General features: G+C 40.3%; 1 protein-coding gene across 1 annotated transcript; it reads right to left on the bottom strand.

The window, feature by feature from the left end:
• Positions 1-6,324: 6,324 nt before the first annotated feature.
• On the bottom strand, positions 6,325-10,769 carry LOC311525776 (uncharacterized protein; the record flags this gene model as incomplete). Its single annotated transcript, XM_084638115.1, has 3 exons — positions 6,325-7,220; positions 10,271-10,361; positions 10,653-10,769. 3 exons carry the CDS (start codon positions 10,767-10,769, stop codon positions 6,325-6,327), a joined length of 1,104 nt encoding a protein of 367 aa, XP_084494241.1.
• Between the last annotated feature and the right edge of the window lie 6,387 nt (positions 10,770-17,156).

Below are 17,156 nucleotides of genomic sequence, written 5' to 3' on the forward strand. Positions count from 1 at the left end.
TGGAAAAGTCCGACTGATAAGAGATGTAATTTACAGCCAGGATCCCAAAGGTTATTGCTTGTCTCATGATGTTTAGATTGCATGTGATTCACTGTCTTCCATAAATACACAGCTAAAGTTCATATAATTTTACATGCTAATTTTCGTATTTTATTTGAATGTTCTCACTTACCCTCATTGCCAAAGCCAAAAAGTGAGCTACTGATCAGACACCTGTTCTGGAAATAAAATGGTGACAGTGAGGAAAAACCTCACCAGCATACATCAAATACAGGGCATGGAACACTCGATAATTGCACCGTTCTGTTCAGTCCCTCAGAAGCATCTGGTACTGGCCACAATCAGAAGACAGGATACTGGGCTAGATGGACCATTGATCTGACCAGTATAGCATTCTTATGTTCTTTTTACCCCTTTATCATTGCTTCTAGCAAAGGAAATTAAACAGCCAGAACAACACACTCTTTCACAATTATTGTGCAAACCATGGGTCTAATTCTGTTATGCTTATTCACTCTGAGCAATACCAATCACCGGGGCAAATTGACACTTCCCACATTAAAAATTGTGGGACAGTACTTTTTTACAAGTAAATTCTCATGTGAATTCCCAAGTGAAGATTACTCCCCATTGTCCCATCAGACAGATCCCATGGGATCCATGCAGAAGCCCTCATCCCCTGCTTCTGCACCACCTGTCCACTCCACAAACTTTCTGGCTGCATGGTTTCTATTGGAGTCACTCTACACCAGGGAATAGTGGCTCCTGGGGATCCTCAGTGGGGCCATAGCCTTGAAATGTATTACCATAATCAGGTAAAGATCTGCAGTACTGGCAGAGAGGATGTTCTGCCTACTCTCCAAGCCTGTGTGGTGTATTGAAAATTGTGTTAAAATTACATTTTTAGAAGAGATTTCCTGGTCCTGCTTGCAGGCTAGGGAGCTCAGTATGGAAGTGTGCAATCTGGGTTTTGTATAGTCAGTCTGCAAAGAGTCAGTCTAGAGCAAGGCCAGTCTTGTTATGGAAGCTGAGTTAGGGAGCAGCCTGTTTTGTCTCAATGTGTTGATGGTGTTTTTTTCTTGCGTGTTAAGGTTCTGGATTCTAAGAAATAAATTAGTGTTATATTGCAACCTTCCAAAAAGTGTATTTTATGTTTTACCATGTGTGTGTGTGAGAGAGAGAGAGCTGTGAAAATAACAGCCTGCACCCTCCTTTCACCAGTCCACATGAATAGGTCTCCAGCAGGTCTAGCTGGTATGGTGCCAAAAAAGGTGACTGAGATCCACAGCAGCGTGGAATGAGGTGACCTGCAATCTGGCCCACTGGTGCTGACCTGGAATACAGAACTACTCAATATGAGTATGGGTGACAGGATATTGTGTCTAAATTTTTATCTACAGCAATAGCTCTTTGGATTTTTGTCCAGAGAGCATAGCAGGTGAACAGAGGGTATGTCTACATGGCAAAGAAAATCCCGCAGCTGGCCCATGCCAGCTGACTCAAGCTCACGGGGATCAGGCTAGTGGGATGTTTCATTGCTGTGTAGACTTCTGGGCTTGGGCTGGAGCCCAGGCTCTAGAACCCTGCAGGGGTCCTCATCCTGGTGAAAATAAAACCAGAAATTAATTTCATTTGATGATTCAGCATTTACCGTGTTACAGTACATTCAAAATTCAGTTTGGCCATTGGACAAGAAAGAATTAGTTTGTTTCAGACCTTCTTAAAGTTAACAATCAATTCTCCTTTGATAAAAGGTGCTGGAACGGTAATCTTCCTCTATCTATTTGTAATTTAAACATTACCTTTTCTCTCCCCAACACTCACACTCTATGACTTTCAGAAATAAAAAAAGCTCAGCACGCTATTAAACATACCAGGCCATATTGATTCATCAGTTTTTCAGAACACCCAGTTGATTTCAAAGAGGAGTTTTGATGTAAAATCCATTATAGCCCACTCTTAGCCCACACATCCTGACAATATCATGGAATAATAACCACTCAGAGCGACACTAAAAGTTAATGCTTACTAAGCTGAAAATAGGACTAAGATCCTCAACCCAACAAGGTCAGTTCATTTTTAATAATATTGGTTTGTGTATCCATTAATCAGTCCCAATTCTGCATATTTTAAATTGAAATTCAAAATATTTAAAACCTGACGAGACAAAGGAGACAAGCTGCATCGTTTCACAGGGGATTAGGCCTTTGTAAAGGGATATATTCTGTTCTCAGTAACACTGATGTAAATCCAGAATGACTCTACTTAAGTGCTTTTGAAGGCAACTGATTTACACCAGTATAATAGAGCAAAATTTGGCCCAGAGTCTGCAACAATTTGCGATCTTTACATTCTACTTTTTTTGCTATTCAGTTTTTAGACTCTTGTTCTGCTTACGGACAGCAGTGAACAAGAAGAGGATTGACAACATACTATGGGCCCAATCCTGCCAACTCCCACATGCCTCCTGAGAGATGCTGAGCATTCTCAACTTTTATGGAAGCCAACGGGCAGGAAGACCTCAGCCCCTGACAGAATGAGATACGACACCTGGCAAGTTTTTAATTTCTTTTTAATGTGTTGTTTGTTTTAACATTTTTTAATTGCACTCTATTGTATTCTTCTGTATGGAAGGACCAAAAATAACAGGGAACCAACAAAATGAGACTGTTTTGCAAAGTATTCTCATTAACCACAATGATAAATTTCCAGGATTAAGGAAGAAAATTACTGGTGTTAATGGAGTTCCATTCTACAACTGGAAGCCAAATAAAATATGATAAAAGATACAAAAAAAATACAGTGTTGGTACAAAAAGGGTAATTTGCACTTGTAATTTGAAATGAAATTGTGTGCATTAGTTTAATCAACTGCATTACAATTACAATGAGTATTTGGGTCAAAACATGTAATTGTTTCTTGAATGCTACCAAAGTTGCTCATGTATTTTAAATGTCTTGGAAAAGGCTAGGTTCAGCTGATGACTCATTTCTTTCTGCTTCCTTTAAAAAAAAAAAAGCTACTTAGTGCAAATAACCTTACGGTGTCAGTGTCTAAAGGAAGGCAGGAGTTATAATTGTTTCCATTGTTTAACGACTCAGCATTGTAATATCACATGTATAATAGTAGAACAGCAAACCCTTTCAGAGCCTTTTACATATTATTATGAACAGGCTGCACAGTACAATGGTCATAAGAGGTTGCTTGGTCTATTGCAGCCTGAGCTGCACCAGTTGCTCTCTATTCTGTGAATTATCATGGACCAGCTCTTCCAATCCTTATTCTTGCAAGTAGTCCCACTAATATCAATGGCTCAGATCAACACCAACACCTGGATTTTGAATGGCCCTGATCCTCTAGATGTGGTCAGAGCATGCCCGACCAGGTCAGACCCAAAAGGCAAGATATCTTTCCCTGGTTTGATGATCACGCTGGGGCTTACGGCTCTGGAGATAGGCATCCAGTGAGGCATTGTGTTCGTGCCCAGAGGCAGAAACATAGGTGCTTAGGGAACTTTTACAAAAACGTAGGCACCAAGTGAGTTCAGGCACCTACAGAATTATGCAGTGGCCAAGCATGAGATTTTGCAGATCTCAGCAGTGCCTAAATCCAGGGTTTAGGCACCTAAATTCCTTTGTGGATGTGGGTCAATGGGACTGCTTATATGAGTAGTAGATAGCAGCATCAGGCCTACACTGGAGAACTTGTCACATCTGTTCAGTCAGGAGCTACACATCATGAAACGGCTATCAAATTGGTTGTACTGTAATAAAATCCTGATGCTGGTTTCAAATCAGAACCCTTCAGAAGCAAAATAACTTATTCAACAGTGCAACTTTTTAAATCAAGATTATTGCCATTCACAATGCTACCTGTGTATTCACCAAAGCTACTCTTTCCTGGCTTCCAGTGTAATGCCATATTTGTGCCTGGTAAGGTTAGAGCATTATCTTTGCTACAAAGACAGCTTCGATCTCTTGTTGGTATTTGCGTAAATGACTTGAATGCTGTCTGTGTGGGAGCTGAAAGACTATTACTTGGTTCTGTGAGAATTTCAGGTGGGTCAGTGAATGGGAGATTTTATCTGTAAGTCGACTGCACATGATGGAAAACTCAGAATGTGTCTTTGTTTTCACGCTAAGCAGTAATTATTGAATTTTAGGCACAGTTTGGAGCGCCCAAAGGCTGGGCACGTAAATGAATGTTTATCTTCACTTAAATCACTTTCTTTATTAATATAATTTAGAATTCATATTTAACTGATATAAATGAGGCATGCAGGCCATGAAATGCCTTAAAGTATATACCCACAGACATTGCTAGCATCATGCATTTCCACAGGGAAAAGCTGAGATTTGTAAAGCTGACTAGGAGATTTAGGAACACAATTCCCATTTAAATGAGTAGGAGTTCTGTGGCTAAATCACCTATTCATCTTTGAAAAATCTCAACCTATACCTCTGTTTAATCCCAAACATCCCAATAAAGAGCCTTTGTGAAGAAAACTAAGGCTACCGCAAAACAAGAAAAAATAACTTTTTCTTATTTTACCTAGTATGAAAAGAAATGTTTCTCTTTTTTAGCTAGTTGTGTGGCTCAGTAAGAATCCAAGGCGGGAAAAAATAACTCAAACTATTGTTTATTTGCCCAGCTAAATAAAGATCAAATAATGTACATAAGGTTATGCCAAAGTAACATTAAGGGCCACTCTGCCTTCCTTCCAGCCCCTAAGAGTTTTTGGTGCATCAGGAAATCAGGATCAGGTTAAAAGATTGTGACAGACCAATAAAAGCAAGGAAACACAAACTTAAAGGCAAAATCAACTCTTTGTGAGCCCTAAATATGCAAAGTTGTCCACCCCCCTTGACTTTCAGACAGGAAGAGAGAAAAAGGGACACCCCTAGCAATTCCTTATTCTCCCTCTTCCTCCACGAGTAGATTTTTTTTTCAGAGGTGTTTGGCGTTGGTTGAACTTGAACAAGGTTTTCTGGATGCTCTTTCTTCCACTACAACCTCACACCTAACCCCTGTTAGGAGACTTGTGGGGGTAATTTATGCCTTTAGGGCTGAGAGGAAAGGGCAGGATGTATGTTGCTGTCTGAGGCAGGGAACATAACTATCAGGGCTATTCACAGTACTAACCACTATGCCAAAGAGGAGCTGTTTGCAAGAGCAGGCCTATGGGTGGCATTTTGGAAACATATTTGAACAGTTTGAGTATATTTGGTATAATGCCAGCAGCCAGTTCAATAAAGGAGACACAGAAAGTTCCTCTAGAGGTGGTTTCACTTCCACTTGTTACCTAAATGTAAAAAATGAAATTGGAAAATTGCATTTACAGGCACAATGACAGACCAAAAAAATAGCACAAAAAATAGAAAAAAAGGTGAATATCTGAACATTGTAGAAAATAGGCCAGGATTTTGTTAAAAAGAATTAAACAAAATGGATGCTAAATAGACAAACGGAAAGAAACAAGTAAATCCATCAGGATAAAAAATTCAAAGGAAAATAGGCAATGAGATGAAATAACAAAGAAAACAAAAAAAAAGATGTTTAAGGTAGAGCTGGGTGGTTAATTGTTTTCTGCAGAAAACTTTGAAATATTTTCATTTATTTTTTTCAAAATTTCCCACAAAAATGTATTAAATTTTTGACAGAAAACCCAATTTCAGTTTTCACAAACTGAAACATTTTCTGTTTTTTCTGCCTTTCCCACACACACACTTTTTCCTTTTACACACCCTTTTGCAGAGGCAATGTCACAAAAATGTTTTCTCTTTTACATTGAAAAACTAAAACATTTTGATGGAAATAAAAATTTTCTGCTAAAATGTTTGATTAGAAAAAATACTCATTTGGACCAGCTCTCATTGTGCCCTTTCTCCCACTGCTGTCCATATTATAGTATAGTATCTTTTAAGAATCTGATCCTAGATTCTGTGATTGTAAACGTCTTGGGGCAGGGACCAGTGCTTTTAAATTTCTGTAAAATGCACAAGACACACTTTGGTGCTACATAAACAATTCACAACAGTGATAATAATGCCCTTGCTGAGGTAGAAGAAAAAGAAATTACACCCATTCATAGATTCCATAAACAGAATTTGAAGTTAAATGAAATAGAGTGAAATGTACAAATATGTAACATATTACAAACAAGAGCAATTTGTCTTTGTGATCTGAGTTGAAACTGTCAATAATTGGCAGTTTATAATCACAGCATATGTGCCTTATCCTGCAGAGTGCTAGATGTCCCCCAGCTCCTATGTTTAAGTACTGCAGGAACCACATCTACAGTATTTTATATGATTTTGAAATTTTCTAGTCAGTGAATACCAGAAAACCTGAAAATACAGAATCAGTGGTTTCATCAGCTATCAGGCCATTTTGAGATGCGTTCAAAATCTGGAGCCAAACTTTATCATCTTCATTAAGATGAATCAATATAGATCCAGAAACCTGACACACATTATATACAGCTTGTTTGACAGGTCTTACACTGGACATTTGCAGAATTCTTTTACCATTGTGGAAAAGTGCACCCCTCAGTGATTTGCTAGAAACACTCACGTGGTAACTGAAAGAGTAGATGCCTCCAGTACTCGCTACAAACACACCTGACTCCACATTATATGCCTCATTTTCATTAAGGAAAATTTTATCAAATCTCACTGGAGACCCTGGTGGTGGGAAGCTGTTTCTTTTTTGAAGACCAACGGAGAAAGCTGTGATGTCACTTTCTTTGCAGTCTCCTTTCTGTCCTTTTTCTCCTTTCCGTCCTGGAAGTCCAGATGGTCCATGTTTTCCAGGATGACCCATTTTTCCATAAACCCCAGCATCTCCTTTAAGACCTGGAGTCCCCCGGACTCCTGGTGGCCCTGCATATCCCTTTGGTCCCCTCAGACCTGTTTGCCCTCTTTCTCCTCGATGACCCTTTTCTCCAGGACTCCCACGCAGTCCAGCATCACCTTTTGGACCCGATTTTCCACACTCGCCTTTGTCTCCCTTAAGTCCTTGAGGACCTCTAGAACCAGTGCTTCCTGCATCACCTTTATTGCTGTTTGGACAGGAAGAAAACCGACCTTGTTCTCCTTTCTGACCAGGAGGCCCTGGTTTACCTAGATCACCTTTGGATCCTTGATTACCCTTTTCTCCCTTTCGTCCTTGTTGTCCAGTTTCTCCCAAGAGCCCTTGTAGTCCTTTTTTTCCTGGGTTACCTACAAAGAAAACAGTTATATTTCAGACATTACCATCCTATATATGCTCTTTATCAAGTGTGGAATGTCCCAAACAAACATAAAATTCCATATCAGAATGTTCACTTGACATTTTCATTTTATAATGGTCATTCTATACTGTGTGATTATAGAAAGCTAAGCTGTACGTTTTCTATGTGAAAAATTACCCATTTGATATATTTTACAATAGACAAATATTTAAAAGAATGAAAAGTCTTATCACCTCATGCTATTTGTCATTTATACATTACCCTGCCTTTAAAAAAAATACAAAAAAATTGTTAAATTAAGGACATATATTTTTTAAATTATATGTTTATGTTTTTAAAGGTTCTGAAGATGAAATTTAAATTACGTAATTTAGAGATGGGTCAACATTTAAATCTGGATCTAAACTTCTCCAAAATTTAAGTGTGCCAGATCCAGAGGTGTGGTTTGGAGCCATCTCTAGTCTGATATGCTAATGTTTCATGCGAAATAGTGAACTACAGTGTTTAGGAGTGGTCATCATGCCATCTCAAAAGAACACATAATTGCGCTGCTACTGGAAGAGCTACACAATTCAAGATGGTCAGCCGTTCCACTCTGCAATCATTTGCAGACTTTAATTACCTATATAGGATTTCAATCAAAACTAAGGGGCCTGATCCTCTAGAGGCTTACACACATTAGTAGTTTTATACATTACCTACTCATGGGATGACACATATGAGTAAGTGGTTGTAAATTTTTAGAGCCTGGTCTTGCAAACATAGGGTTATCCTTGATTTTTCTTTTGAATACAACATTAGAAAAAATTGGTATATTGGGGTGACAAAAAAGTTACATTAACTTTACAAGTTTACAAGTTTTACAAGTTTTTTTAGAAACATTTTTTATTTAGAAAAGAAATTACTGTTCATGTGGAGTAATCTTTAAAAACAATTCCAAAGGGTTTCTTGTTGGCTGCAATAAGGATAAATCCTCTCATTTTTTATGCTATCGTAATTGATATATCAAGGGGAGAATAGAACCAGTACAAACACTGCACTGATACAAAAGAATATGCCCAGATATTATTCTGTATTATGCCGAAAATTTTCTAAATTTGCTTCATGGCACCTTAGTTGCTCCTAAATGTGGATTTATTACACGTGTTAAAATGTAATAGCTAGGAAGGTCCAAAAGCTACAACCTAGTAACTCCCTAAATGCTTGTTTACATGAAAGACTATAAACACTTCATGATAGCCATTTCAGTCTATTGAATAATAGCTCTTGTCTTGAAGAATCCTTAAATACATATGTAAAGTATCTGTAAAGTGTGTTTATTTATACACCAGATAGCAATGATTCCAAATGAGCCATTATTACTCATCATGCTGAATCTCAGATACTTCTAGGAAGGTTTGCACTTTTCTTAGCTACCATTAACAATCCTAGGTGTGCTATAAACTAACACGTGCACATACATGTGATCAGTAACATCATGAGTTGTGACACAAAAAAGCCAGTGCAATCAGGATGGTCCTCAGCTTGTCCGAAGTTGTCTATTGCAGGTACAGCAAGAATACCAAATTAGCACACAACACTGTGTGTGACATGTGTTACAGTGGCTAGGCACAATTGGACAAGGCGGGTTTTGTTTTGTTTACATTCTGTAGTCAGGGGTGAAAGTAAGTTAGAGGACTTACCGGTACACTGGAGTCCTGAGCAGGGGGCATGGGAGCAGGACAACCGGAAGAGGCGTGGCCTTAACCGGAAGAGGCGGGGCCTTAAATCCCCTGGCCCTTTACATCTTGATTTAAAGGGCCCAGGGCTCCAGCTGCGGTAGTGGCAGCTGAGAGCCCAGGGACCTTTAAATCACCCCCGAGTTACCAGCTGCAGAGGCGGCTGGGAACTTCAGGGCTCGGGCGCGATTTAAAGGGCCCAGGGCTCCAGCTGCTGCTACCACAGCGGAGCCCTGGGCCCTTTAAATCACTGAGGAGCCCTGGGGGCTCCCGGCTGCTACCGCTACCCCGGGGCTCTGGGCTCTGGCAGAGCTTTAAAAGGCCTGGGGCTCCGCTGTGGTAGCAGCTGCCGGAGTCCAAAGCCCTTTAAATCCCCTCCTGAGCCCTGCTGCCCGAGCCCTGGGGTAGTGGCAGCCAAGCTCCCTCGGGGATTTAAAGGGCCCCGGGGCTCCAGTCCGCCGCTAGCACCCCAGCCCTTTAAATCCACTCCGGAGCCCCACTGCCGCTACCCCAGGGCTCGGGCAGCAGGGCTCAGGTGGGGATTTAAAGGACTTGGGGTGGTAGTGGCGGGCTGGAGCTCTGGGGCCCTTTAAATCTCCACCAGAGCCCTGCTGCCGCTACCCCAGGGCTCGGGCAGCAGTGGAGATTTAAAGGACTTGGGGCTCCAGAAGCCACTACCACCCCGGCCCTTTAAATCCCCTCTGGAGCCCCACCGCCGCTACCCTAGGGCTTCGGCAGCAGGGCTCAGACAGGGATTTAAAGGGCCATGGGGGGTGGCGGTGGCTGGAGCTCCAGGGCCCTTTAAATCCCCACCAGAGCCCTGCTGCCTGAGCCCTGGGGTAGCGGTGGCAGGGATTTAAAGGGCTGGGGCGGTAGCGGGGGCTGGAGCTCCGGGGCCCTTTAAATCCCCACCAGAGCCCCGCTGCCGCTACCCCAGGGCTTCGGCAGCAGGGCTTAGGTGGAGATTTAAAGGGCCGGGGTGGTAGCAGCAGCTGGAGCTCTGGGGCCTTTTAAATCCCCACTGCAGCCCTGCGGCCGCTACCCCAAGGCTTTAAATTGCCGTCTGGGAAAGCTGGTCCCAGTACAGCTTACTTCTAGCTTACTTACAGCTTACTTACTAGGGGTGTACTGGCTTACTTTCACCTCTGTCTGTAGTTTCATGCACAGTCAGCGCATAAGCAACATGTCCAACTTAGAATTGCACATAGAATCCAGAGTTGTGGTTGCTCAGCATGATACTGATGCATCTGCTTTTACCTAGGAAATAATTGAGCTCATTTGAAAAATCTAGCTGACCAAAGGCATTAAGTGATAAAATTACCTGGATCCCCTTTTTCGCCCCGTTCTCCCTTTTGTCCTTCAGGCACAGGACTGTCACAGAAGCACTGTTTTTCTGTTGCACTTCTGTTTTCCTTTGGTGTATTAATGGAGAAAGAAGCAAAGTGATCATCAAATACAATGCTTTCACTAGCACCAAGTAATGGGATTAAGATGGTATCGTTTTCCTCCTCTCCTCTAGGATCAATTGTTACTGAAAAAGTGTTCTCAGTGTTTGTGTTGGTAAATACTTCTGAAATGACTGGTTGTATAGGGCCAGGAGAAGTGGGCTTCAGCTCTTGAAGGTTAATGTTATTTTCCACTCCACCTGCCTCATTGTTAAAGAGAGAGGTTGCTGGGGGTGTTACAGCATGCTGGGAACTTACTTGAGTTCCAACATCTGCGACTGGATCAGTTTCATTTCTCCCCAGGTCTGGACCAGGGGGAACAGTAGATGCTTGTTTGGGATCTTCAGTTTCAGCAGCACCATTGAGGGCATCCATTGTGAATAACTGGTTGGGAGCTAAACTGAAGATAGTTGTAGATGCCACAGGACACCAGACACTGCACAGCAGAGCCTGTGTCAGGAGTGTAGAAATCATTCCAGCAATAGTCAGAAAGCGCACTGTAAAATAAAAGTGACCAAACTATAGCCATGCTCTTATGAAAGACAGAGGTCTGAATGGATAACCATGAACATGCACATTTATAGGAACATAAAGTAATTAAAATGACAGTCTATATGATATCTGAGTGTATTTCAGTGAAGTAACTTGCACTCCTAAGTCCTGCCACAGGGCCCAGTTATCTAGGACTTCATTTGGGGGCATAAAGGCCAAAATTTACATGTTTCTTGTGTATTATAAGGAGGCAAAAAGAGGGGGGACTTCTCTCTCTCTCACACACACGTGAAATGTGAAGGGGACAGCTCAGAGAGGGGAGGGAAAGTGCCAGTGTAGTGTAATACTATATGTAGTGGTCTTCACACAGCACTGATCTACATGGCTAACACCCACAAAGGAAGGAAAGAGTGGCTTGAGATCGCTTCCCCCCCCCCCCCCCCGGATCCAGAAGCAGTGAATATGTCCAGGTAACATGAAGTATCTTCGAGCTTCTTTCCAATTTGGGAGTTAGAATCTCTTCAGCTTCCTGGGAGCATTTGTGGGTAGATTCAGAATGGGGCCCATAGACCGCAACAGGTAACCAAGTCTCAAAATAAAAAACACTTAGTGTTTATAAAGCATTTCCACTCAAAGATCTCAAAGTACTTCACAGACATTAATAAATTAAGCTTCACAACCCCTCCTGTAAAGTAGGTGTGGCAATTTTTATTAGCCCCATTTTACAGATGAGGCTACTAAGACAAGTAAAGCACAGAGAGGCAAAGCAACATGTCCCAGGTCACACAGCAAGCCATTGTCAGAAACATGATTCGAACCCAGGTCTCTGGAGACTCAGTCCCATGCTCTAACTGCTTAGACCTGGCTGCCTCCAACAATTAATCCAAATTTGCCTCCCCAAATTTCTATCTTCTTCTCTTCCCAGTGCTAAATGCAAGAGAAAACTATCTGGCAGATTTCACCAAGTAACAGAGAGATAAACTTGAAAAAACACAGACTTAATGAACTTCCAAGTATCTTTCTACAGTATGTTTATCTGGAATCAGAAAACAAAATTAAAGATTTAAATTGAACACACTGAAGAAACTATGATGAAATTAAGGTTTTGGTTTAACCATCAGTACAAAAGCAAAGGAAATTTTGCATTAGTTAAGCATTGAACAGCACTCTCAAATGAGCCTGTAGGTATTATTATGTAAATCATTTATATCTAGACTTAGGTATATTTTTAAAACATTTTAGTTAACATACTAGTATATTTTAAAACCCTGGTGTAGACATGGGACAAGCTGTATTTTAACATGTGTTAGCTGGCAGAGATGAACCCTAGCAGTTGCGTTGCCTACACTATGGTGTTAAACATGTTTTCCAACATGTTTTTAAAAGACACCTTTCAGTTTAGCCTAGACACACCCTCGGGGGTTAACAAGCCCAAGGCTTGAAAAATTCACTTGCCACTGAAGATGGGGAAGCTCTCCTGGGTGAATATCAGCATCTCCGCAGCATCTAAGCTCACACATAGAAAAATTATATTTCTAGCCCTTATGGCTGTGATTAAAGCCTTTTAAACAAAAGTCATATGCACTAATCAGTCCATATGCAGTGAAAATTCCCACTGCAGCTAAGAGGATTAAGACAGACAGGATGAGTCCTTTCCTCGTGCACACATAGTTTTCCCCGCATTGATATTAATGGGAGCTCTTCACATGGATGAAGAGGAAATACAGATTGCATAATACGTTGAATTGTAGAAAAAGAGTGGTAAAGATACACAGATATACAAATTCATTGCAAGCTTCTTACCTGAAAGAAAATCTGCAGATATATAGGCTTTTTCAGCATCCACAAAACTGAAAACCCAAACTGAATTAACATACTTAAATACCAAAATGAAGAACAAAGACCATGTACACAGTACAATAATTAAAGACACACATACAGGAAGATCAGTATTTCTCCATAATAAATAAGCATCTGCAGGAAAGGCTGCTGAAGGCAATGGTTTGTTCATCCTTGTGCCCTCATAATTAAATTTTTTTCTTCACAATTTCTTTTTTGATGTATAAAATAATACCTCAGAACTCAAAACCTATTATTACATCCAATACCTGTTATTTATGGGGATAATAGACAACCAGCCAATGGAAAATGCATTTAACTGTTGAAAGGAACAAAGGCCAAATCCTGAATCAGGCATAGGTCCCACAGAAGACTGAGTAATTTTGCCTGAATAAGGACTTCAATCATTTGGACCAATGTTAGAAAGTAATTTATAAGAAAACTCTAGAGCTTAAAGGGCCAGTTAGGTCAAATCTGGACAAGATGCAGCTGTTATAAAAACAAGGTTTTAGATCAACAGAAATATTTCAATGACGTGAGAGTTTTATAATTTCAGTAGAGACAGACACTGGGACAGATTGATTGTCAGCTGGTTAAACCAGCATGGCACTATAATTATGCTGATTTATGCCAGCTAAGAATCTGACCGGGGTTTAAAAACATATTATTATTCATACCTATGTCTCTTAGCATGCCCCAAGAGCAAACAGTTCTTTTCACCCCCTGGATAACACTATTAGGTGTAAGATTTCAGAGTAACAGCCGTGTTAGTCTGTATTCGCAAAAAGAAAAGGAGTACTTGTGGCACCTTAGAGACTAACCAGTTTATTTGAGCATAAGCTTTCGTGAGCTACAGCTCACTTCATCGGATGCATAACTGAGGCACACATAGGATTCATAAAAATATTACAAAAATGCCTACTTCAACTCACCTCCATGATACAGACCTCCCCACGTCAGGCCCTATGGAGGACTCGCACAGTTCAGGGTGAGTGCTAGGGAAGGGAATGAGACTAGGTGAGCAGGGAAGGGAGTCATGGATGGGGCAGGGATGCACATCATTTCCCATCAGATTGCAGAAATTAGACAAAATGAACATAGAGCCGAGGCCATATTATCTTTTACCCTTTCAAGGGTCTCGGGGACAACTAGGACAACAAAGGGGTGCTCCTGGCAGCCTGGCTCCCATGCTGGCAGGGGGGGGTCTATTGGAGCTAGAGCCATTGAGGACGAACCAGGGATTCCACCAGGTTTGGGATCAAGCCCTACAGCCTTTTCCATGTGATGGCAATCTGCCCCTGACTCCCTGAAAGGGGACACTGGGGAAGAGAGGAATCTCTGTTAGGAGATCTTCACAGAGGTTCAGTCCTTGTAGGAGGTGTTGTCCTGGCCCTTTACTCTTTAGTGGCAGTTTCCATCCTGACACCGTTTTAAACCATTGCAGACATTATCTATTCCACTAGAGAGCAACGTTAGACCACCTAGTTTTCCTTTGTTCCACACTGTTGAAGGAAGTACCTGTGCATTAGCACAGACAACTATGCTGCAATCGTTTGCTGTTAGCAACACTGAAGATATTTGCAACCAAGGTAAACAGTAACCAACAGCCTGTTCATCATTTGATTATATAGGGAATAAAAACAGCATGAAAGTTTTTTTCCTATCAAATAATAACAATTCAGTGACAACTTATATTAACAAGCATTTGGTATCCATTTGTGTTATATTACAGCACTGCATTTGAAAAGAAAAGAAAAGAAAAGAAAAGAAAAGAAAAGAAAAGAAAAGAAAAGAAAAGAAAAGAAAAGAAAAGAAAAGAAAAGAAAAAGCCTAGCAGAAAACTTGTATTATTATCCCTAATTTTCTGGAGATGATGGAGTCTTTAACAAGCCATGCATTATGAAGTTTTTAATAGTCTTTAATTTTTGTTTTTACTCCAAACTATCAGAACTTTTCTCTCCTGACTGGTCTGTCTGTTGACTCACTGATTCTCACACTCAGTTTGCTTTAGGGGCACACGCCAGCATGGATGTGCACTACTATCTCCTCCCAGATTTGTTGTCAGCTTCACAGATCCAGGTATTAGTGAATAGCTCCACTGGCTCCCCACCTACCAAGGTAGCCCCCTGGACTGTGGATATTTCCAGGGCCAGGAGAAGGGTTATGACTGGATACATTCCCCACCCTCATGTTCTGATGTGAGATTCATTAGATGGTGAAATAGTTCCAGTCCATTTCCTACATATCCCTATGACAACGGGCACCCTTGTTACAGTCTCCACACAGAGGCCATGCAGTTTTGTTTTTGAAAGAAACTTATTCTACAAACTTAAAAATTCCTAAAATTAAAGGTTGATTTGACTTATGTCACCCATAGTTCATGCTGTCATCAAACTCCTCGTTGAAATTAGAGACATAATTTACAGCTACTTCACTATTACTATGTCCCTCAGGAGACTATTTTTAGTAGGATCCCAGTCATATTATTGTACTAGGTTTGTTTGTTTGAATAATAAATAAGAATAAGAATAATACAAACAAACAAACAAGGGAATATGATTCAAATGTCTCATCCCTTCACAAATATAAAAATAAGTATCCATTTCCTCTACACTAAATTCTGAAATCACAGACAAGTTCTGTAAAGATTACACCTTAATCAAGACCACCACATGGTCCTGCGATGGATCATACAATACTTGTTTTTTAAATAGCAGTTAGTGTAATTCACAAATTTGTACATACGCCTATATCCTTTGCAATTCAGAATACTTTACAGGAAAATGTGGAGCTATTTTCTATATCTTTATTTAGATCCTTGATTATAAACCAATGCACTTATGTGACCAAATTATCAAATCTGAGTGAAGTCTCTATCAAGTACATTTAGAACAAGAAAGAATGCACAAATGAACCCAGATAGGTTAAAATGGGAAGACATTCATGAAGGCAACTATAATATTATATTTCTCAGGAATCAGAAAAAGGATAGATTAAAACTTTAATGATCCTGAAAAAGAAGATCAAAAAATAAAATATCTTGAGAAAGTGATTTAATATAGTATAGTCTAAAACAATTCAATACAAGCTATAATTTAGTGAGGAATGGGTAAGACTAGAACCACAGAGAGCTAACATATCTCTGTTTATCATCGGACATAGGTTACATATGGTGTAATGAGCCAGTTGCAAGTGATGGAGTCAATTCACTTCAGTAGGAGAGTGAAGACAGTAAATAGAAACAAGTTTGATTTCTCCCTTCTTACCTCTCCCATCTCAAACCCCACCCCAAACTTTAAAGCATGGGTTTGTTTAGATTCAGATTTCTGCTAAATTTTACAAATTAAGGAACGTATCTACACACAACTGTCATTGTACTTAGGTTATGTAAAGTTATTTTCATATATTTGGTTCATAGAAAATCCCACAGGTGTGGATGGCTGCCAAGTTTTAAGAGGTTTTGGATTTAAAATAGGCAATATTTACAAAAGGTAAGCACCAGGATTACTTACACAGCAGTGCCCTATTAATCAGTACAGGGCAGGTGTTGTTATTTAAGACTCTTTATTCCAATTTTGTTGACTAAGCCAAATATGATCAGTTTTCACCTAATTATTACACACACCAAAGAAGGTCTCTCTATCTCCATATCCCTGCCACTTTCTGCTAGGAAAGCCGGATTTTAATTAAAATTAGGAGCCTATATCTTTACTAAGAAAGATACAGTGTCAAGGACTCAGTGCAGACATCAGTGCTGCCAACTTTCATGGTTTTATCATGAGTTTTGGGATATCTGGTGTTTTTCAGGAAACCACACCTCCTGGAATCCTGTGATTCTCAGTTTTCATTGAAAAGGTAAGTTTCTAATCATCATATTGTAGAAAAAGCTTAAAAAGTGAGCCCTAAAGGCTCAACCACAAGAAGGTAAATAAAATATCTCTAAATTTATTATTTTTTAAAATCTCATTATTTTTATGCTAAACTAATGATTTGGGGGGCCTGATTCATGATCTTTGAACCCCTAGAGTTGGCAATACTTAGACATCTAGAATTTTGATGTGAAGAGATAATAAAGAATGTTTGTGGGTCTGATTACAGCAAGCTGTTTCCCTAGCCAGAGAAAGGAAGGAAAGCTCACAACATGATCAAGCCCTTTTTAAGTTTACTGACTACCACAAAGGTCACAAACACCACAAAATAGACAACTTAGCTGAAAGCAATGCTTGTATTCTACAGAGATGCCTCTACCAGGTTGGGGGGAGAAGGGATAAAGAAGGTGGGCAAACCCTTCCACTGACGCCTCCTCATACCCAACTTCCTCTTCCTTAAAATACCCCATTCAGCCATACCAGGAGGCAGGGGATCCCTTAACTCTTTCCTGGCTGTTGTGTCTACCTACCATATACTAAAATTGGAACGATACAGAGAAGA

This window comes from Lepidochelys olivacea (genome assembly GCF_965140295.1).
Source record: "Lepidochelys olivacea isolate rLepOli2 genome assembly, chromosome: 9".
Taxonomy (NCBI): Eukaryota; Metazoa; Chordata; order Testudines; family Cheloniidae; genus Lepidochelys; species Lepidochelys olivacea.